Source organism: Hordeum vulgare, chromosome 3H (assembly GCF_904849725.1).
Source record: "Hordeum vulgare subsp. vulgare chromosome 3H, MorexV3_pseudomolecules_assembly, whole genome shotgun sequence".
Lineage (NCBI taxonomy): Eukaryota > Viridiplantae > Streptophyta > Magnoliopsida > Poales > Poaceae > Hordeum > Hordeum vulgare.
Window position 1 is genome coordinate 571,752,367 of NC_058520.1, and position 22,374 is coordinate 571,774,740.

Here is a 22,374-nt window from a genome sequence, read left to right on the forward strand (position 1 = left end):
AGCATAAGAGGTTTCCTCCAGTACATACACAAACCGCCGCTTCTCCCTGAACTACCAACTCCATATGCACAATCATACCCCAAGGTTCTTGCCAATCCCTTCATACAGTTCTTAGATGTTTGTGTCTCCACAACACAAAGAACCGCCGACGCACTCTCCCGTGCAAGATCGCGGAGCTCATGAACTGTCGCAGGGTCGCCCAACCTGCGCCCGGCGGTCCTCCTCGAGGGAAGCCGCCGTTATTGCCCAAATATTGTATGCTTTCCTCGATGTCTCCAGATTGCTAGACTTGACAGGCGAGGCTGTTTTCTTAGCTTTCTTTAACTCTCGTGGGGATATGTACGCATGTGGTGGCGGTGGTATGTCGGATGTCTGAGAATCGGTCTCTGCCACCGTCCCTGTTTTCTCTTCCTTTGCCCGAACTAAGCTTAAAGAGCTGCTGGTTGATGCTTGCGCCACTCGGTTTTGCTCATTCTGACTGGTTAACAGAGCTAGATTCAGGCTGCGACGTGTTGCTGGTTCGGTCTCCGATCCTTCCCCATCCGGTCTAGTTGTTTTCAAAGGGCTCGTAACATCTTCTTCCTCTCCTTGTCCCTCATCCAGACCAGCCTCCTAGGAAGAGCTCTTGCGAAGGGGTGATTTCTGGCCGGTAGTAGAATCGCCCCGGCCCCTTCCACCTGCTCTTCCACGGCCCTAGCTCGACCTCCTCGTACTGCGTGGTCGTCCTCTGTCATCCCCGACACTACCTCCTTACGATGTGCCAGCATCTAGCTTCCCCATTGTTTCTGTTTCGCCTCCCAAACGCCATCTCCACACTCCTCATGGTTGTGGCCCATAAGTCCACAAACGTGACAAAAGTACGGTGTTTTTTCATACTTTACAGGGAACATGCGCCGGCCCTCCCCCATGACTGACAGCGCTGTAACCCTAGTAAGGGGCTTGCTCACGAGTACACGCGCACGGACGCGTACGTAGTCACCTTCATAGAACAATCTTGGAGAGAGTTGGATTTCCTTGACCCTGCCAATGCGCCTAGCAAGTTGATCCACAATGTCTGTGCTCCGGTACTTGTCAGGGATCCCGTGAATCTGAGCCCATACGTGTATACCATCTAGAACCACTGAAGCAGGATTACTCTTCCCATCATAATCTTCCACTATAAGACCCATGCCTCGAAACAACCACGGTCCACCATGGACAACTTTCTTCCAGTCCCCGAGGCAGAACATCTGGAACACAAAAAGATTATCCCCTGCTTCCCTGTACTTCGGGGGTTTAGCCAATCCCCATACTGATTTTAGGGTTTCAAACATGGCTGCTGAGGAGAAGGGGCGTGATGTGTGCAACCACCCGATCACAAGCCACCTAGCATCCGCCTCGAGTTTCTTCACCTCCTCTTCGCCCACAACCACATCATCTAGTTCTTCATCCTTCAGATCTAAGTGCTACAACATGTCTTCCAAGTTCTTCCCCGTCCATCCAGAGGAGGAGGATGACCCATCGTCCCCCGCCATTGCACCCCCGCAGAAATCGTCCAAGTGCCTCGCCGAAGTGGAACCCCACCGATGGATGATCCTCGCGTCGGCGATCGGATTGCCGTCGGAGGTCTTAAACCCTAAACGAGAGGGTAGGTTGCGACGTTGGTTGCCCACGCTCCAGACAGCTTGTAGCTATACGTGGCCAAAACTTGGACCGGGCCTAATAACGCCTATGATACAAAACTTAGGCCCGAGCCCGACCCGACCCGACCATCGAGCCTAGTATCTAGGCCCAATCCTGGCCTTAACCCGAAGAAGCACAATCCGGCCTGATAAGTCCGGCCCAAAGTAAGCGTAAAATCGGATTTTTGTAGGTCCGAACCCGGCCTGATCCGACCTTCGAGCTTAATTCTCAGGCCCGGGCCCAGCCCATGGGCAAGCCCAAACCCGGCCCGTCCTGAGAATTTCAGATCGGGTTGGCTGGCCGGGCCGAGTTTCTCATGACCACGTATACTTGTAGCCTGAGTGTACTACTGTGCTACAGTAGCAGCAGTGCACCAAGATTTTCATGACCACGCCCAAGGGCGCCACCCGGTTTGCCTAGGCCTGACGCCATCATTAGGCTTGGTATCATTTAGGACCCGATTGGATTAGCGTTTCAACTTGTTTCTAACCGGTTTAGGATGCAGACCATCATCCGTTGTTTTCATTCTTGACAGGAATCAAGAGATGATCTGTAATTTATCCCTGTAAATGAAATACGCCTTTAGAAATTTACACCCATTTCAAACACATTTCAAACTGGGCCTTACGTGTCGAAGCAAATTTACCAGGGCTTTTTTCTATTTGATACTGTGGTTAAACTTGCACGGACGGACTGGCCATTACTGTGGCTAACCACTGAGTCATAGCTCAGTTATCATCTAATACAAATTATTTTGTGTTAAAATAAAATTTATACCAATTATAATCCATCACACTAGCTTTTACAAAATCAGGAACATGTAAATGAAGGAAAACAACACTAGACATTTACGTTTCAAAATCATGTAAGCACCGAGCCGTAGGTTATCATCCAGTACGGATTATAGTCCATTCCATTAGTTTTTACTTTTGGACGTCACTAGGCACGGCGCCACACCCAGGTCTTTCCGTGTGGCGGCCCTACTACTACCAAAAATCACTGGCCTAAAAAGGAGTCCCCATCACTGATTACGAAGCACTTTTCACGGTCCTAACCACTTTCATCCATCCCGTGAACGTTAGAGCAAGTACAATAGTATAGCCAGCTGCTGGCTATAAGCCATTGTTATGTCATCTATAGCTCATCTTATAGCCAACATGTACAATAGTTCATTATAAAAGTGTACTACTTCTTTATTACATGACCCACCTTTCATACTCACAAAATGCCTAGGAGCACGTGCTAGAGCTGGCTCTTAGCTAAGAGCCCGCTTACCTTCTCTCTCCTCTTCTCTTTCCTCTAACTAATAAAAAAATATTAGTTTATTCCTTATAGCCAGCTGACTCAGCTCTATTGTACTTGCTCTTATGGGAGGCTGAGACTAGAGTGCTTGCATGCAGGGAATCGTAAAAGTACAAAAAAGAACCCACTGCATGCGTGCAAAGCCTGATACAAAAAACTTTTCTCTTAAACCGTTAATCCGACCGATGATCCGTTTTCGCCGTTCACTTTGTTTCGATGAAATCTTCAAAACTAGATCCCATGTCGACATGTTTAGACAACTTTTTTTTACTTACCACGTTTGTTGTACTTGCTTGTCATATTAGTAAGTACTTACTTGTCTAATAAAAAATAACTTAATCGTCATATTTTTAAAAATTATGAATAAATATGACATCTCGACATAATCAAACTAGCAAGCACAAACAACTTTTTTTAGGCGATTACGCGCAAGAATATAACAACTCAACATATTTAAAACTAATGACCACAAGAAATACTTTTTGGTCATCGTTTGTAAATAGGATAACTCGACATAGTTAAACTAGCAATCACACGAAATAGTTTTCTAGCAAAGTTGTATGTAAATATGACAAGTTGGTATATTTTAAATTGGCAAACACAACCAATGACATGCTTTTATATCATATATAATGAAATCTGTTACAAGGCTTTTGTATGAAACAACATTAAAAAATGACAATCAATTATTTTTTTGAGGCAAGTAAGTGGTTAATAATATGGTAAGTGGATCAAAAAATGTGGCAAGTATGAACGGAAAAAAATACTTGATGAAACATATCGACATGAGATCTAGTTTCGAAGAACTCGTCGCGAGAAAGCCAATGGTAAAAATGGATCATCGATTGAATTAACGGTTTTGTAAATAAATTTTTTTGAATTTCAAACATCAAAAGGAATCTCATGTTGTGTGTAGCATGCAAAACTCTTACAGGTTGGTCTGCGTGCCGCACGCTGCCAATTAAATTTTCCCTTTACTTTTTACATATCGGGAACTTGCAGATAAGAATAATCAACTCTATACTTTTATAGAAAAGGAGAAAAGGACGTTCACCAGCAGATGAGTTGCAGCGAAGTCTCTCAAAATGCTGACGTGGCGTCAAATTTGCGCCATGATCCATGCGGTCAGATTAGACGGAAGGAAGGGCGTTCCCGGACATCAGTCTCCGGTGAACGCCTGTCCAGATAGCATTTTCGTTCACAAAACATACCCTGATACTTCCTTCATTTTCATATACAAGGCCACGAGCTCATATTATAGATAACAAGGTAAAATTTAATGATCGTTTTGTAATATAATTTTTTTTGTTAATCAGGATCACTGATATGCCGCATTCATGCAAGGAAGGATTGCGAAAACGTTGCTAAATGTCATTATAACTATATGCATGCAAGCATTAAACAAGCATTTAATATGAGTAAATATCATTAACTTTTGTCTTAATTAGTGTTTATGACCTTATATAGATGCAAATGTATTGGTCATAATGGTCTTGTATGAGAAAATGAAGGGAGTGCGTGGACTTGACAGAGAACTTCGCAGATTTTGTAAACTTCCATCTAGGACAATCGATTAGCAAAACCGTTCAACCCTACCCCACATGAAGAAATTCCTAAGTTGAGCGCATTGTTGTTGGAGTTCACGGGGAAACCATCTTGGACGTGTTTGGTTTCATTAGTGAACAGTAGCTGCATTGCATACACATCTCAATACAGTAGTAAAAACAGTCCCAAATGCGTAATCTGCAAATTGTTTGGTTGCGTGCATCTAGGGTTCCTGCATTAGGTAATACGCAAGTGCGCTTTGTTTGATTGTCTGCATTGGCCCAAGCGGCACATGAACACGGTGTTTGGTTGAATACGGCGTACATGGTGTGCTTACCTTGTACCCTGTTTGGTGAGCTTACCAACAATAAGCACACCTAGCACACCAATGCCACAACACAACAATGGCGATGAACTGGACGAAGATGATGAAGTTCTTCAGCTTCAGCCCCAACTGATGATCCGCCGTAGCACCTTCCACTTTGACACCTCCAACCTTGCCACTGTCAACACTACTTCCTCCGTGCTTTCGCACCCAGTCGAAGTAAGCTTGTTCTGTTGCCTGCCTAGTCTTGAACCCTCTATGGCTGTTGTTGCTATACGATGCCACTTGTGCACTGGCTTCTTCCCATGAAATGTAAACCCCTGGAGTTTTACCGATGAACACAGCATACCACTTGTCCTAGCAATGCACAAGAGCAAGAGTTGAAGCAGCAAATCAATGGAGCACAAAAGTAGAAGAGAAGAAGTAAAGCATGCATGATCATACGGCATAACAAGTTCTACCTAGCACTACCATGATGTTATCCTACCACCACATCCAAAAGAGGGCATCGTCATACCACCGCAAGTTCACCATCATCATGAGGGATTAGTACATACCACCTCGCCAAAATATACAGATCATCAAATAGTTTTCCAGCCCTAGCTACACAAAATGTACGTTGTCATCGTCATCGTCGTCTACGTCACCACCGCCATCGCCATCGCCGTCGGGGATCATGCACGCTCACAGACAACACTACTCTAGTAGTAGTGCTTTCCCAGCCAGCTCCTGAGCCACAACACCCTGTGAGCGTCTACCATGGCAACAAACCCAACACCCTGGGCCTTGTTGTCAAGCAGGTGGCTGAGAGATGCCATGAGAGCCTCGTCGCTGAAGCCACCCTGGGTCATGACAGCGCCATACATGTGAGGGTGGACGTCGAGGGGCTTGCACTCCCTCATGGCTGTTGCCACCTTCTTCACTGCCTCAGTCATGCTGCAAAAGACATTGATCCCCTCCTTCATCAGGCCTCCTCTCTTCCTCTTCCTATCCTGGACGGGGTCAAAGGGCTTGTCGAAGTGCTTGCCAGGGCCATCAATGATCTCGACGTCCGGGGTCGTAGGGAAGTCTGGTATTGGAGAACCAAGAGGCTCCCCTAAGCCCATGTCATGCTTCCCAGTTGCCAGCCCGAAGGAGAAGATGTGATGCATCTGGCTATAGTTCTGTATGAGTGTGTTGAGGAACTCAGCGTCCCTTGGGTAGTCCTAAGAATGAAACACAAGTGTTGTTAGTTGCAATTAGGAGTAGACAATGGTGGACAGTATGAAAAGGAAGAGGGCCGTGAGCTAACCGCGACATGGCCGGCGTAGTGCTCTGCCTCCAGAACTATGGAGCAAGTGTTCTCATCCCATGAGGCGCCGCTAATGTCTCTCAGCTTGGACATTTGGATCCATCGACCTCTCCACTTCCTCAGGTGGTTGTACACCTGGGTGGCAGACACGTCCTGCCCACAGAACTCGAACACGTGCTTCACAACGGTGTTCAAGTGCACCTCCTTGAAGCCCTTGTCAGTCCTAACTCCACTAGAGATGAGCTCAGACATCTTGTTCAACACGAACGTGGACATGAACGGCTGCCACTTCATGTTGTTCGACCTACCATCCTTCTTTGCCTTTGCTGTGCAGTGGCAGCAGGAGGAGTTTGCTGAACGAGCACTATTGGCACATAGACAGAATCAAACGTGAACACCTCTGAATCAGGTGCCATCTCGAACATAGGCTGCGAGTCCTGAACGAACGATGGATGAAACTGACTGTCCGACAGAACAAGGGCCTGACTAAGATCTTGCGTCTGCGTGGTCATGTCCTACAATCTTAGCACACATTGAGATTAAGCATAGCACACAACATACCGGATAGTCCATGAAAGCAGGAGCATACATGTACATGGTTTATCACTATCATACCAAGCACATGCTTCACCACTATCATATTAAGCACATGGTTCATCGCTCTCATACTAAGCATACCGCACAATCTATGAGAAGAACATACATCTACAACAAACAACATGCTACAAATGAACCACCAATAGCTACAAATCACAGATCTAAGCACGAATCAACACAAGCACAAGGTTCAACTTCAAACTCTACTACTAATCTAGCCTACCGCATGCTTGAACATCTAACCCTACCGCAAATTGCAACTGCAACATAACAATCAACGGTACGAGCTCATAGATCAGAGCACTAATCAATCATACATCTACATCAAACCCTAGCTGCAGCTCAGATCTAGCCCGAGGACGAGGGGAAACGGTCGTAGAATACCATCGCCGGCCGGTGAAGGACCGCCGACGTCGTGGACCGCCAGCCAATGAAGATGTGCCGCTTACCTGCTCGTCGGTGCCGATGTGCGTCGGCGGGAAAGCTCGAAAGGGGGGAGAATGGTGGCGGGAGTTGGGGCGGTGAGGGAGGGGGCTAGATAGGGGCGGACTCGGCGGAAGGTGAGCCGAAATCCTCCCGTCGATTTTTCGGCGACACGGGCGAGATCGCGCCATCTGCCTGGTCGCACGAGGAGAGAAGCGCGTCGTCCTCCCCTGCGTCGCCCGAGCCAGGCTCACGAGCTACTGTCGATTCGGGCATTTCCTCTGGACCTGACGTGAAGGTGTTTTAAAGTTCGTACCATGCGGGCCGCGCAATAAACAGAGACAACCAAACGAGACACTTCCTTCCCATGCGGTTCAGGCTGAGGCTGATGTAGGGAACCAAACACGTCCCTTGTAAACCTCACAGGCGAGGCCAGTGCGTCACGGCAAGTTCAACCTCAGTTTTACCAATGTCCAAATTGATGTCATATAAACCAGGAAAAGATAATACTGAGAAGAGTACTACCACACCAGGAATCAACTTTTCTCCCTTTCAAATCGATAGATGCTTTCGATATACTAGTTTCCGGTATATTCTTAGGATATACAATTGTTTTTTAACAGCGACTTGTACAGTGAACACATGCACGATATATCATGGCCAAGCACACAAGACCCCATCAAAGCGTGCAAGATGTTTGGTCACATCTCGTGGGGGAAAACTGTAGCTGCAGTGAACTAACCATCGACTTATCATGGTCGCAACTGACAGTGACATGAATGCACTGCTATGGATATAACAATCCAGCGAAGTCTTCCTGACAGACAGGGAACTTAAACTAAGAATCACAAACGTGCAGTTGCTCCTACCCAGCCATAAACAAATCGGAGTAGATCATCGAACGATCCAAAGCTGCACCGATTGATTGCTGTTAGGTTTCCAACGTGTAGATTAATGTGCTTCCCAACAAGAACAATCACACCACGGGATCTATGTCAATCAGTCACCCAGTCACAGGTCTGAACTCTGTTCATCAAAATTTACATTCATTATTCCGAACGAATTACATGCTCCATGGTCTGAAGTCTGAAGCATGAACCATCGGCGACATGCAGCAATACATGGCAGAGGATCTAGAGTAGTTCAGAAGATGTGGAGGATGTCCTGGATGAAGACGTTGCAGAGCGGGCAGTTGCCGCGGGTGTGCCGGAGCTCGCGGGAGCAGAGGCGGCAGAAGGTGTGGCCGCACGGGATGAAGGCCGCTCCCTTGTGCCGCACCATGCACACGCAGCACACCTGCACCTCCTCCTCCTCTTCGTGCCGCTCGCCGTGGCCGTCCTCCTCGTTGTCGTCGACCGCCCCGCACCGGGACGCGCCGCCGTGCTCGCCCGACTCGTCCCAGTGTCCGTCGGCCTGCTCCAGCAGCGTCAGGAGGGACGTCGATGACGACGCCGCCGCCGGCGGCGGCATATAGCTGTCTTCCTCTTCTTCTCCCTCGCTGCCGACCGCGTCGCGGAGCGACGGCGCGCGGGAGAAGGCTGCCGATGCCTCGCCTCTGGAGTAGTTGTACTTATTGCTGTTTCTCGGGGAGGCGCCGTTCGCCGCGGCAGGAGGCTTGGCCGTGCACCCCGGTGCGTGCCACGCGCCCGCGGCGCGGCGGAGCCAGAGCCGGTGGCGCAGCGGATTCCAGTTGATCGCACCGCCGGCGCCGCGCTCGCCTCGAACGTCCCGGTCGATGGCGTCCATGAGCGTGCACGGCCTGTCTTCTTCGTCGTCGTGCGGAATCCTGAGGAGGTCGCGGATGGCCGGCTCAGCCGGCGTGGTGAGCTGCTCCTTGAGCGTCATGGCCCTTCGCAGCTCCGGCCGGCGGTCCATCGCCAGGTCCCGATCGCCGGCACGGCGTCTCCTTGGCATCGCGGTGGTGACTGGACTGCGGTGGTTGAGGACAGAGATGCGAGTTGCGGTTGCGCGCGAGTGGGCAAGGAGACGCCGTGGACTGTGTCTCGCGGGGGTTTTAAACGCCGGATCGCAATTACCGCAATGGCTCGTGGATGGGGCGCTGAATTGCGTCGGGTGCCACCCGTAACCGCCGCTGAGCCTGACTTACCACCGGCGCTTGGCTTACACTATGCTACTGGGCAGGGGAGTAAATTTTTTTTTTTGCGGGGCAGGGCGGGCAGGGGAGTAATTTGACGATGGGATCGCCGGAGGTGAAGAAAACTGATTCGAAACCTTGTAGGAGTACCTGCGAATGTGGCCACCTGATATGAAATCTGACGACGGGATCGTTTCGCAGGTGAAGAGAACTAATTCGAAACTTGATACTTGCAAAGTTGCTGGTGATGTGACGGTACGCTGTTGTACAAATAGAGCACTCGAGCAGTGGGTTTTCTTTTCAAACTTGAAACAAGTAGGAGTACGACTTGAACAGTGTGCGCACGCACCAACGCAGTACGTACGCGATGCGTGCAAACAACGGAACCTGGTACCATATAGGAACAGGAGTGACGCTCTTTGTTTACTGTCGCCCACGCAGGCACGAGAGTTGGTCACGTTAAGAGCAACTCAAACACATCGATTCATTTCGTCTTCATGCGTCCGTATGGTTGCGGGGTCGTGGTGGACAGAAAAGTCAATCCAACGCGTCGATCTAAATAGACGCGCGTCCGTTTTTTATCTGCTCGTGATCTATTCTGAACGTAAATTTGAACGTCATTTGCGTCGTTGCGGATACCGAGCGAACACGCATATCGCCCGCGTGCTCCATTTCCCTAGCCCGCTAGGCGGCGCCACAATCTCTCCTTCTTATCCCCTCCCTCTACACCCGTCGCCCGCAAGCACACAAACCCTAGGCCAGCGACCCCATTTTCCCTGACCACACCAGCTCTCCTGCAGCAAATCCATCCGCGGGGTGCCTCCTTCGTCCCGCTACGGGAGGCCTATTGGTGGATTGACGACGGCGGTCGGATTTAGCGAAATTTTGCACGTTCTGCCGGTGGGATTTGCCGAATGAGGCCGTCGGCGGTCGGATTTAGCGAAATTTTGCACGTTCTGCCGGTGGGATTTGCCGAATGAGGCCGTCGGCGGACTGCTCTTGCCATGGACTAGCTGGATGCCGGTCCACCAGACCCATGCAATCCCTTGGTGCCACATGCAGGCGCTCAATCCGTCTCTAGCCGCTCGGGTCTGACCCATCGCAGGTTGGCCGGCAAGGCCACAACCGGCCGCCGCCGTGGCTTGACGTTGGCCCAAGAGCTTGCTGGCTCACCTTTGCCGTTCATACAGTGCAATGACGGCTCGCTACAGGTCGTTCAACGCGTTTCTTGGACACCGGAACATTCCGGTCGGACGTTCGTGAAGTGCAAAAACGATGGGGTACGTCTTTGTTTCGGCCTTTTGCTCTTTGCTTGATGCAATTTCGATAGCTTATTATTTGCTCGGTATGGTGTGTAGGATGGATGCACTATATTGATCTATTGATCTCACAAAATTTGCTAGATGTTCATGCGCTTTTATCTAGAATTAAAGATATAGATGAGAGTAAACAAGAGATCAAAAGGAAAGCACCGTCTAATTCTTTAGCATCAAAAAAGAAAACACGTTGTGCTCAAGAATCCATAAATCAACAACGAAGACATAGAAAAGATCTTAGTCCAACAAATAGAAGCCGTTAAGAAAGTTGGACATCTTTTAAAATATCTAATTATGGTTCTTGTTTTTTCATACTATATTCGTAGCAAAAAATTGATAAAAATGTATATATTAAAATGTATTTGATATGAAAAACAACGTTCAAATTCAAAGAAAAATGGATGCTGGCCGGCCGCGTGGACAAAAAATGAATCGATGCGTTGGGCATACGGTTGACAAATTTGAAAGAAAGGACGGACGTGTCGACCCAAACTAAAAATACAAATAAATCACGCGTCCGTTTGAACGGGTTTTGAGTTGCCCTAACATGCACCTCAGCCGAAACTGTTCCTGTCGGTTCGGTGGAGGAAACGAACCAGAATGGGCTCGCACTGGCAGCTTTCTATCCCTTCAGACTGTCAATAGACCCGTAGTTTACCTTTGGCGGAGTTGTGATTTGCCGTAGAAACTACTTCATCAGTTCATCCGTCCCATGTATTTCTGAACTGAGCATTGTGGAACTGAACCCTGCGCACCTAACTCGGCGTTGGCCTGTCGTAGCAGCGAACCTACAGGACGCGACAAGGAATGGAAGCCATTGATTGTATCTCTACCCCGCTGTACGGTAGCGAGCGAGCGCAGCGAAGCCAGCCGTGTATTCGGTGACATGAAGAAGGCCAATGAATCCCTTGTCTTATGCTCGTCCACTGCAACCACTACGGCAGGTATAGGTACGTCTGACCTATCCGCATTGCCCGTCTGTCCAGCGCTCCACAGCCACGCACAGACAGCGGGAAGAAAACCAGGCGGGATGACCGGACGATGGCGCCGCCTCAACTCCCACGACGGGAGTACCGCTGCGTGGCGAACATGACTGAACCTGGAAGGCAAGCATAGGCGGTGGCATGGCGATGGCGACGGCGATGCGTCTGGCACAGTCTTCTCCGCAGGCCCCGGAACGACCGACCGCGACGCGCCCGTGCCCACCGACGTCGTCTCGTCGTCGTCCGGCCCGTGATGGAGGCGGAATCATCGGGTGGCGGGGCCAGCGAATAGTGCTCGGTTTTGGTGGGTTCCTCGTCGCCTTGGCAGCCGGACCGGCCGGCGGGCCAGCCTGTGGGCTGTGGTCGATCGATGTCACCTTCGCGTACGTTCTCCGTGGGGTTTACGGGATTTGTTGGTACTAGCAAAAAAAAGTCTGTGCGTTGCAACGGAAGAAAAAATAACACACGTTCTAAACGTAATATATTTTCACATGGCATCACATTTGTGTTACCGACGATAGCTTCAATGCTCACACAACGAAAACGCGTTTGAATGTACAGTCACTCGAAATAAGATGAGAAATATGTTATTTCTCCCCACGAGATTTTCCAAATGTGTGCATGTGTGATTAACGATGTTTTCTTTCCTCTCAATTTGGTTTTAATTTAATGGATGTTTATTGCAATTCGTATGATTGCCGGAAAGAAAGAAAAAAAAGGACCATGCATAAAAAATAATATTTACAAAGTATTCAACAGCTAAAAATAACATCCTATTTAGATTCTACACATTTTTTAATCAAATTTCATATATAACATGTTAAAATCGAAGTTACGGTTTAAAAGATATGTATAGTTTTGTTTTAGATAAAATATGGATTGATTAACTGAAAAGTCAGGGTTTTTTCGTTTCGGCCGACTCAAATAGGGAGGGCGGGTTGATTACCTGAAACATCAGAGAGTTTTTTGAAAAATGCAAAAAAAAACGGTTCGACTGTGACTAAAAGATGGACTGCGGGTTGATTATCTAAAACTGTGAAGCCTTTTCTGTAAAATGACAGAAAACGGTTCGTTGTGACTTAAAATTGGACTGCGGGTTAATTACTTAAAACTGCAAGGGCTTTTCTGCAAAATGACAGACGACGAAAGCAATGCACGCTTTATTATTAGGGGAGATGTATGTTTGCCACCAGGACGTGGTAGCTGTGGACCTGTGGTGTTTCCACGCCACGTCCGGCCGCGAGCCAATTCCTGAAGAACCATGGAGGCGAACTAAACTCTTTTTTTTAAACAGAGGCAAAATATTTATCTCATCCATTAATTAAGAAAAAGTTAAGAGTTGCTTCTACAATCAAAAGCAATAAGATTATTACAAAGCCACTACTCTCGCGACATGATATTTCTCAGGTGCTTTGCGTGAGCTATAACCCAGAGTGTAGCCTCGTTCTTCATGTTGAAGAGGATAACAAACCGTAGCGTATACTTGTGTCCAAAAACTCTAGCATTCCGTTCATACTAAATTGTCCAACAAACTAGCATGTGAGGGACGCCATCGATTTTCGGTTGCCGGTATTCTTCTTGGACATATTAATCCATCAATCCTTGGTGGAATACTCATATGTCCAGTAAAAAGTGTCAATGTGCATCAGGTTTAGCCAAGCCTTGATCATTGCCCCAAAGCCTTAAGATGAATCGATATTTGAAGAATAGATGGCTCACTAATTCCTCAGTTTTGCTTGTAGAGGGGACAAGGGCCATAATTTAACCAACCGCGCCTCTCGAACCTATCCGCGGTCCAAACCCGGATGGTTAGAAAGACATCTCAAGCCTATCCGCCTCTTCAGCCTAAACTCTAATTGGATGCTTAGAAAGACATTAGTATTCCTAGCCTGAAGAAGCATGGCGGTGAACCAAACTCCGATTGGATAGTTAGAAAGACATTAGTATTCCTAGCCTATCACAGTTAAATTTTGATGCTCATATTATTTCTGAATTTATTTTATGATTTTTGATGATGTGCGTTTGTTGGGAGGAGAAGTTTTCATCATTGACAAGGCACCTACAGTGACTTCGTAAATTTCAAGATGATATACCGGTTCAGTCTATAAAAGATGTCCATAAAGTTAAGGTGTGCGCGTATGTACGTTCATAGAAATAAATGTATGCACGTATGTATAAACGTTTGCTTCGGTATTGTTGTTAAGAAAGAAACATCACAAAACTGGAACGAGCATTCCTATAGTCGGCGTTAGACAAAACCCTTTGTAAAATGCAAGGTGTCTATCCATGTTCAATCAACAAAAAAAATGCGAGAGCTCTCGGTTCAAGGTGGTCGTGTATAGAATGGAAAGAGAGTTATTTATGCAAAATCATCATACTTGAAATTAGAGTAATTGCTTGGTAGCACATTTGAACCAGGACACAGAAAACCATCGAACCTGCGTCTAATGTTCGCATGCATAACACGGAGTACTCATGCTCGAATTTGGCCACGAAGACAACAAAACCGATAAGTGAGGCTCGTTTGTTAGGCTGATGTGGCGACAACCAAAAACTTTGACCGAGTGATGTGGTAAATGAGACGCGCGTCCCACATGTCAATGACTAAACGCCGCGTTCTTCACAACATTCTTTCTACTGGGAACTCTATCGAGCACCTTCTGTCCGTTAATCTTTCCGTCTCTCAAAAGGCACATCACACCATGGGCATGGGAGCAATGACCAGAGGAACGACGGGCCGAACGCCTCCATCCCACCAGCGAGCTCACACAGCTCTTCCTGTCCTCCTACCAAGGGTGTGACCACCTTGCCGAAGCTGGCATATGCGGCAGCGCGGGCAGGGTGTTGGTCGACCCAAGCTATGGCATCGTGGGGAAGGAACGAGTGGCTCACCTTGAGCACGTATGCGTGCTCGGACACGATGAGGTAGCATTCGAGTGATGTCCTCATCAGCGATAGCGACTCACGAAGCATGGCGAGGATGGGAAGACGGCTCGGGGACTCGTAACTTGTTGATGTTTGCAGCGGAGGCATCAGGAGGACATGTCGAAGCACATTGACCATACGTGAGGCGCAGAGGTTCGCCAGAGCGGGACATCGAGGCCCGGTGGTGTCTGGTCAGAGGTGGATAAGGCGACCACAGTGCGGCCGATTCTGGACGTCCCTATCGAATTGCTCTGGTAGGGTTGGTTAGGGAGGCCTTCGAGAGATCCCACACAAGGTGGTGGAGATCACGGTGGTCTTTGACCACGAGAATGATGGCCGACGGCGATCATGCAATGGGGACGAGTTTCTCCTGGTGGACACGATGGAGCTGGGTGGCTGCTAGGCGGTCCGGGTCCCCTTCACAACCGACACGGCTAGCTAGATGAAGGAGGAGACGGGCAAGGAAGGAGCAAACACGGCTCGCCGTAGCAAGGCGTGCACAAGTCCGTCGTGCGGCTACAGGAAAGCACCAACACATGAAAAGATATGAGAGGAACATAAAAGCAGAGTCATTTATAGGTGCGACCCACATCTCCTCTGCTACCTCATTTACCGCATCAGTTTGTGAAAGTTTTTGTCTTCGTCATGTTAGCCCGACATGCGGGCCCAACATGTCGGTTTTTGTGTCTTTGCGACCAAATTCGAGCATGAGTACTCCGAGTTACGTATTAGGCACAATTCCGGTGATTTTTTGTGCCCTGATTCAAATGTGGTACCAAGATGTTACTCTAGCCTTAAGTGTGGTGGTTTTGGGTAAATAACTCATGAAAAAGACCCAAAAACAACCTGGGTGAGCATGAAAAACCTGAACGAATATCAACGTACTATATGCCTCCACCATCATAACCATTGGCAATGGTGTCAAGGCGCCATTCTAGGACTCGCATTCGTTGTTTCACAAAAAATCAAAGAAAAAGGCTTGGATGGTCATAGACATCCCATGTGATGGCATGCACATGGACATGTTCTATGCCTCCACCATCATAACCATCGAGAATGGTGAAAGGATCGATATGGTTGACTAGAGGGGGAGGGGATAGGCAACTACCAATTTTTTAGCCTTTTTAAAAAATTAGGTTTAGAAACAAACAAGTTGTCTAGATATGCAACTAGATGAACAACCTATATGATGCTAACAACAACAAAAATACAAGCAAGCAAAGGATGCAACACAAGTAAGGCTTGCACAAAGTAAAGGTAAGAGATAACCACAAGTGGAGCCAGTGGATACGAGGATGTGTTACCGAAGTTCCTTCCCTTTGAGTGGAAGTACGTCTCCGTTGGAGCAGTGTGGAGGCACAATGCTCCCCAAGAAGCCACTAGGGCTACCGTATTCTCCTCACGCCCTCACATAATGCGAGATGTTGTGACTCCACTAGTGGTGCCCCTTGATGGCGGCGACCGAGCCTTTACAAACAAGGTTGGGGCAATCTCCATAATTTAATTGGAGGCTCGCAGCACCATCACGAAGCTTCACCGTAATGGATTATGGCTCTGAGCTGACCCCAACCGTCTAGGGTGCTCAAACACCCAAGAGTAACAAGATTCACAAGGGAGTAGTGGGGGAATTAAATTTCTCTTGGTGGAAGTGTAGATCAGGGCCCTCTCGACCAAACCCTAGAATCAACAAGGTTTATTGTCTAGGGAGAGAGATCGGGCGAAAATGGAGCTTGGAGCAACAATGGAGCATAGGGTTGGAATAGGTGGTCTTCTTGGGGAAGAAGACCCCCTTTATATAGTGGGGGAAAGAATCCAACAGTTACCCCCTCTCAGCCCGCACAAAAGCTACCTCTCATGGGAGTGATACTACCGCCGGGGCGGTTGAGAAAGCCACATAGGACAAAGGCACGAGGCCTCCAGATGGTAATGCCGCCGGAGCGGTACTGCCGCTTGCCCTAGTAGTACTACCATTGGGGTTGCAGTGGAGCAGTCTTACAAACACGAGGGAGTGGTAGGAGCGGAGGTACCTCGACCTACTGCCGCTCGGAGTTCGACGAGAGTTCGTGAAAGAGGAGTGGTAGTGGCGCGGTAGTAACAGGCGGTACTACCGCTTGGGAGCGGTACTACCGCTTGGGAGCGGTACTACCGCGCCTTCCCATCATCCAAAAACCGCTCAGTCCGACACGAAAAGTCAAGACTCCAAAGCCAGCGGTACCGAGCGTGACACCGGGTAGAGCTCCAGACCAGAGCGGTACTACCACTTACGAGTTAAGTGGTACTACTGCTGGCGAGCGCGGTACTACCGCTTGGCTCCTTGAGGACCAGAATTGGCAAAGCCAGAACAACTCCATTGAGGCAGGAAAGGACTACGGGTGCAAATGAAAGTGTACGCGTTGATTTCGCCCCAAACCTTTCTGATGTGGACCCCCTCTAAATACTACAGTTATTCTATGACTCAATTCCACCAAAAATGAAGCATGGGAAAATAACCGTCTTCACTATTATCCACCTAGGGGCTATAATAATCTTGTGACATATATAGAATTCTGTGAAAGGTTTAATGCACACGATTAGTCCGCAAATGCATCGTCCTCAATCACCAAAACCACTAAGGTAGAAATATGCCCGAGCAATCTCCCCCTTTTTGGTGGATTGATGACAACGCGGGATTTGCACAAATAATATCATAAGATTGAAAGCAAACCACAACATCTATAAAATATAGATGTGTGCACTATTTTAGATATACTTTTGGAATGCAAAGCACACACACACGGATCAATGCCCCCCTATATTTTATAGACATCCACTACTTGCATAAATAGAATGAGAGATAAGTATAAATGCAAGAAATGGCATGTGAGCATTAACATAAGGCACGAGATAAGCATATCTCACATACTCGAATAGTACTAAAGACATATAAAGATAATAAGAGGGTAGCATATGTCTCACACCATATGACTTGGTCTTTAAATCTCACAGACATAAACCAAAACAAATCAAATGATAAAAGAGTTCACGAGCGAATAAAAGCAAGCAACTAAGACACACTCATGACTCAGCAAATCCCTAAACTCTCTACCCCTTTGGCATCGAGACACCAAAAGGGCAAAGATGACCCGAGGTGGTAGCAGCTCATGAAACATAATCAATATTCCCCGAACTCGTCGAAGCTGTGAGCAGCAGTGCCAGGCTGATCAACATGTGAATCCCGATTGCAGTTTTTGACGTCCAGGTCTCCTCATCAATGACTCTGTCCTCAGTCCCACTATTCATTTCCATCCCTAGGTGCCTCATTAGATTCTTGTGATGACTTCTAGTCTCCTTCTCTGCCACATGATCTTTGTATTGATCATGGGCCTGCATGCAGAACAAGTTGTTCATCTTCTCCTTGAGCTTCTTGGCCCAAGATGGCTCAGCACTGGATGGTGCATAATTGGGATCAACGCTCTCAACATCAGCTTTATCCTCATCCTCATCAGCATCATCCCTAGGAATATCCATCTCTGGAGTAGCATGTGTGGACCACTTTTCCTTCTGCCTCAACTGCACAACCTCATGGGGAACTAGCACACCATATTCAAACAGGACGCCTAGAAACGTGTTTTCCTACGTACTCTCAATCAGATGCATCAGATATGGATCATATATAGGGCATTTGCACTCAGAGACCACTGAGAGAAGCTCTCACCACATGACATGGGAAACATCCAAGACCTCAACCTCATCTAAGGTCATCATATTCTGACAATAGAGAAGCATATCCACCAGATAGGAGTGTACCTAATCCAAGTTTCCAACATGGGGAAAAAGAGTATGCGTGAAGATGTGGTACATGATGTCAAGAAATGGTTCAAGCATATAGGTTGGCTTGCCAGTGGTGGTGGAGATCTTCTTAGTGGAGTAGGGCTAAAGGTTGTTCTCATGCGTAGACATGGTCTCCGTGTGGGGACAAAATCTAATTGGGGTATGGAACCCCTTATCCTCAAAGCCTAGCAAATCCCTGAACTCCTTCCAAGTAGTAGATAGTTACTTTCCATTAGTCATCCAAGTCAAGGTTCGGTCTGCATAAGATCCGAGATGGACCATGGCAAAGAGCACAACCATAGTTTCTGCATCAAAGTCTTTTGTGAACTACATCATACTGATAATACCAAGCTTCTCACATAGACTAAGAGCATCACAAAGGTATCTGACATTCTTCCGCAGATGATCCATATCAATGGACTTGACATGAGGCACATACATGTTCATCTTCTGCTTGGGTACATCATGAAAAATAGAACCTTGCTGCTTGGTCTAGAAGGGAGGGTTGCGAAGAGTGGATTCTTGAGGTTCATTGTAAGAGTTGCGACGATGGAGATGCCACATGTCTTTTCTAGGTAGCCCATCCATTAACGGTGCCTTCTTGGATTTGGTTGCAACCTTCTCGGGCTTCTGCTTTGGGGGTGCAATGGGATTGGGATTGGAACAGTCGTCCTCTAAAGTGCGATAGCGCTTGGATTCACCCTCACGACTTGGGTTCATTCCTGTTGAGCAGAGCTACCACCAACTGGAACCAACAACATAGAGCAAGGAAAAGTAGGTGTAAACAAAATGCATAAGCCAAAAGGGAAAAAAGGAGAGTAAACCTGAAGTGGAATAAAAAATATGCGACTTTGGCAGCACATGTGGTAGTAACGCCCGCAAGCGGTAGTACCACTCGGGGCAGAGGTCACCGGAGCAACCACTACCGTGGGTCAGATCCGGTACTATCAGAGATGCCAAATTCAAATATTTTCTAGTAGAACTTCAAATCTACTGATTAGCAGCCTTCCACATCCTACTCATGCCCTGATTTGACTAAAAATCAGAGAATTCATCTCATATTGCCCTAAAGCCTAGATTCAAGAAATAGAACCATATGAGAGGAGAACGAGGGCAATACCAACATCCATGACAAGAGGAGAGGGTGGGGATCGAGTCCACTGGTCAGAATTGTGGAAGAGCGGCCAGAAACGGAGATCCAACAGCGGCCATCGGAGCCCTCGGGTCGCCTAGAGAGAGACACCACAGGGAGGAAGGAGATGAATAGGTATGGGGAGTGGCAACTCCCCCTGCTTGACGTATAACCCCCACTGTGGGCTCACAAGCTGTAGTACCTCTCGGGGAGAGGTAGCACCGACCCGGTACTACAGCGGGGTAGGAGGCAGGGTAGCACCTCTTATGAACAAGCGGTAGTACCGCCTAGGTCAACCACAAAGCTAAACTATATACCAAAGGTGGCTTATGCAATATAAGAGGTTTGTAGATGAGAGAGGGCTTGGGTTGGAGACACAAAAACTAGCAAAAGGGAAGGGACACTCCAAGTCCAAGATGACAAAATAGCATAAAAGAACACTTGGAGTGAAACGAAACATAAACATGCTCTCAAAAGCATATACCTCACTAGTAGGGGGCGGTGGCCAAATCTGCCTATGTTTGAGTCAATTGGTATGGCACCATGAAGATTTTAACCTTGAGCCCATATCCAAAACTCGTCTTTGAAGCACAAGTACCATAAAAATGGCTAACGTGAAAGACTTGATTGATTTATGCATAATTGGGGGAGGGAGAGTTCACTGAGAGAACAACACTCCCCCTATATCCATGCCTACATCCAAACAAGACAAAATGATAAGTGTGGTTGGGTGTACAATACTTCAAGCCTCATTGCTTGAATAAATGATATTTAGGTGATGCCTTAAATCGTGAAATCTTGCTTCATCCAATGGTTTCATGAAAATATGTACAAGTTGCTCATGAGTGTTGAGGTAAATAAGATCAATCTCCCCACACTTGATGTGCTCGTGGATGAAGTGATGGCAAATCTCAGTATGCTTCGTCTTGTAATGTTAAACCGGGTTGTGGGAGCAGTAAAGATGCACTTTGTCACAATTAACATCGTAATCCTTTAATGTTTGCCTCATCCATAGCAATTGTAAACAACAACTTGCGACGGCTACATACTCGGCCTTGATGGTAGAGAGAGAAACATAGCGTTGTTTATTTGAAGACCAACTTACCAAAGAGCGACCAAGGAATTGGCACCCTCCAGAAGTTGACTTCCTATCCATGCGGTCTCCTGCTAATCCAAGTACATGTATCACATGAGATCAAATGAATTATCTTCGAGGTACCATAGGCCAAAGTTTGGGGTATGAGCCAAATATCGAAAGATTCACTTGATAGCAACATAATAACTTTACTTAGGTGTGGCTTGGAATCTTGCACACATTCCCACACTCAACATAATATCTGATGTAGACGCACAAAGGTAAAGCCAAGATCCAATCATGGAGCAATATACCTTTTGATCCACAACTTTACCAATGGGATTAATGTCAAGTTGGTACTTGAGAGGCATCGGTGCCTTCCCTGAATTGACATCATCCAACTTCAACTTGTTGAGCTTGTATAGAGTGTATTTTGCCTGGTTGATGAAGGTTCCTTGGATTTGTTTCTTGACTTTGAATCCAAGGAAGAACTTAAATTCTCCCATCACAGACATCTCAAACTCCTTGGTCGTGAGTGCAGCAAACTCATCATTGAAAGATTTGTTAGGAGAACCAAATATAACATCATCAACATATAGTTGGCATATGAACAAATACCCTTTAACCCTCTCAGTAAAGAGAGTGGGATCGATTTTCCCAATTACAAACCCACAATCTTCTAACAACTCGATGAGGTGCTCATACCATGCACATGGGGCTTGTTTAAGGCCATAGAGTGCCTTATCGAGTTTATAGACATGATTGGGGAACTTGGAATCCTCGAATCCTGGGGGTTGTTTTACATATACAAACTCATTAAGAGGACCATTTAAAAGTCACTTTTCACATCCATTTGTTGTAAATTTTAAATTATGATGAGAAGCATATGCAAGCAACATGCGAACAGATTCAAGACGAGCAATAGGGGCAAAGATATCATCGTAGTCGACACCCTTGACTTGGGAGTAGACTTGAACTAGCAATCTTGACTTGTTTCAAATGACAACACCATTTGCATCTTGCTTGTTCTTGGAGATCCATTTGGTCCCAATGACATTATGATTCTCCTTCGGTCTTGGAACTAATTGCCAACCTTGTTGCGCTCAAATTTGTTTTTCGTCATGCATGGCTTCATGCCAATTCGTGTCCTCGAGCGCCTCTTTTACCTTTAGGGGTTCAATACAAGAAACAAACGCGTGATGCTCACAAAAGTTTCTTAATTATTTATGAGTTGCTACTGCTTTATTCAAGCCCCCGTAGACATTCTGCAACACATGTTCTTGATGTTTGAGATTGGCGACATGAGGCTCCAAAATCTCCTCCAAGGAAGGTTGGCGAGCCACATGAACAATATCATGGGCATCGTCTTGAGCTTGCTCTTGATCTTAAACTTGTTTTACATCTTGAGCTTGTTGGGAGTCATGCACTTGATCTTTGGCATCACTTGGTGAGACTCCATCATCGTGATGTTGATCTTGTTCATTAGGATGAGGGACTTCACTTTGTTCTTCGGAAGCTTGTGGGTCAAGTGATGATGAGGGTTCCACTTGTGTAGAAGATTGTCCTTCTACTTTGGCCACAAGGGGTTCCTCAATGGGTAGGAAGTGTCCCACGCCCATTCTTCTTATGGCTTGGGGAGGAATTTTATCACCTATATCATAGAGACCTCTTTGCTCCACTTGGGAGCCATTATTTTCATCAAGCTCCATGTTACACGTCTCCTCAATGAGTCCGGTGGACTTGTTGAGGACGCGGTAAGCACGAGAGTTTGTAGCATAACCAACAAGTATGCCCTCGTGAGCTCTAGAATCATTTTGAGCTAAATGAACACCCTTTTTGAGAATGAAACACTTACACCCGAACACCCAAAAGTACGTGAGGTTGTGCTTGTTA

General features: G+C 47.1%; 1 protein-coding gene across 1 annotated transcript; it reads right to left on the reverse strand.

The window, feature by feature from the left end:
- Positions 1-8,136: 8,136 nt before the first annotated feature.
- Positions 8,137-9,287, reverse strand: LOC123440686. Its single transcript, XM_045117243.1, has one exon. The coding sequence runs from the start codon at positions 9,057-9,059 to the stop codon at positions 8,289-8,291; it is 771 nt and encodes a 256-aa protein (XP_044973178.1). The 5' UTR covers positions 9,060-9,287; the 3' UTR covers positions 8,137-8,288.
- Positions 9,288-22,374: the final 13,087 nt, after the last annotated feature.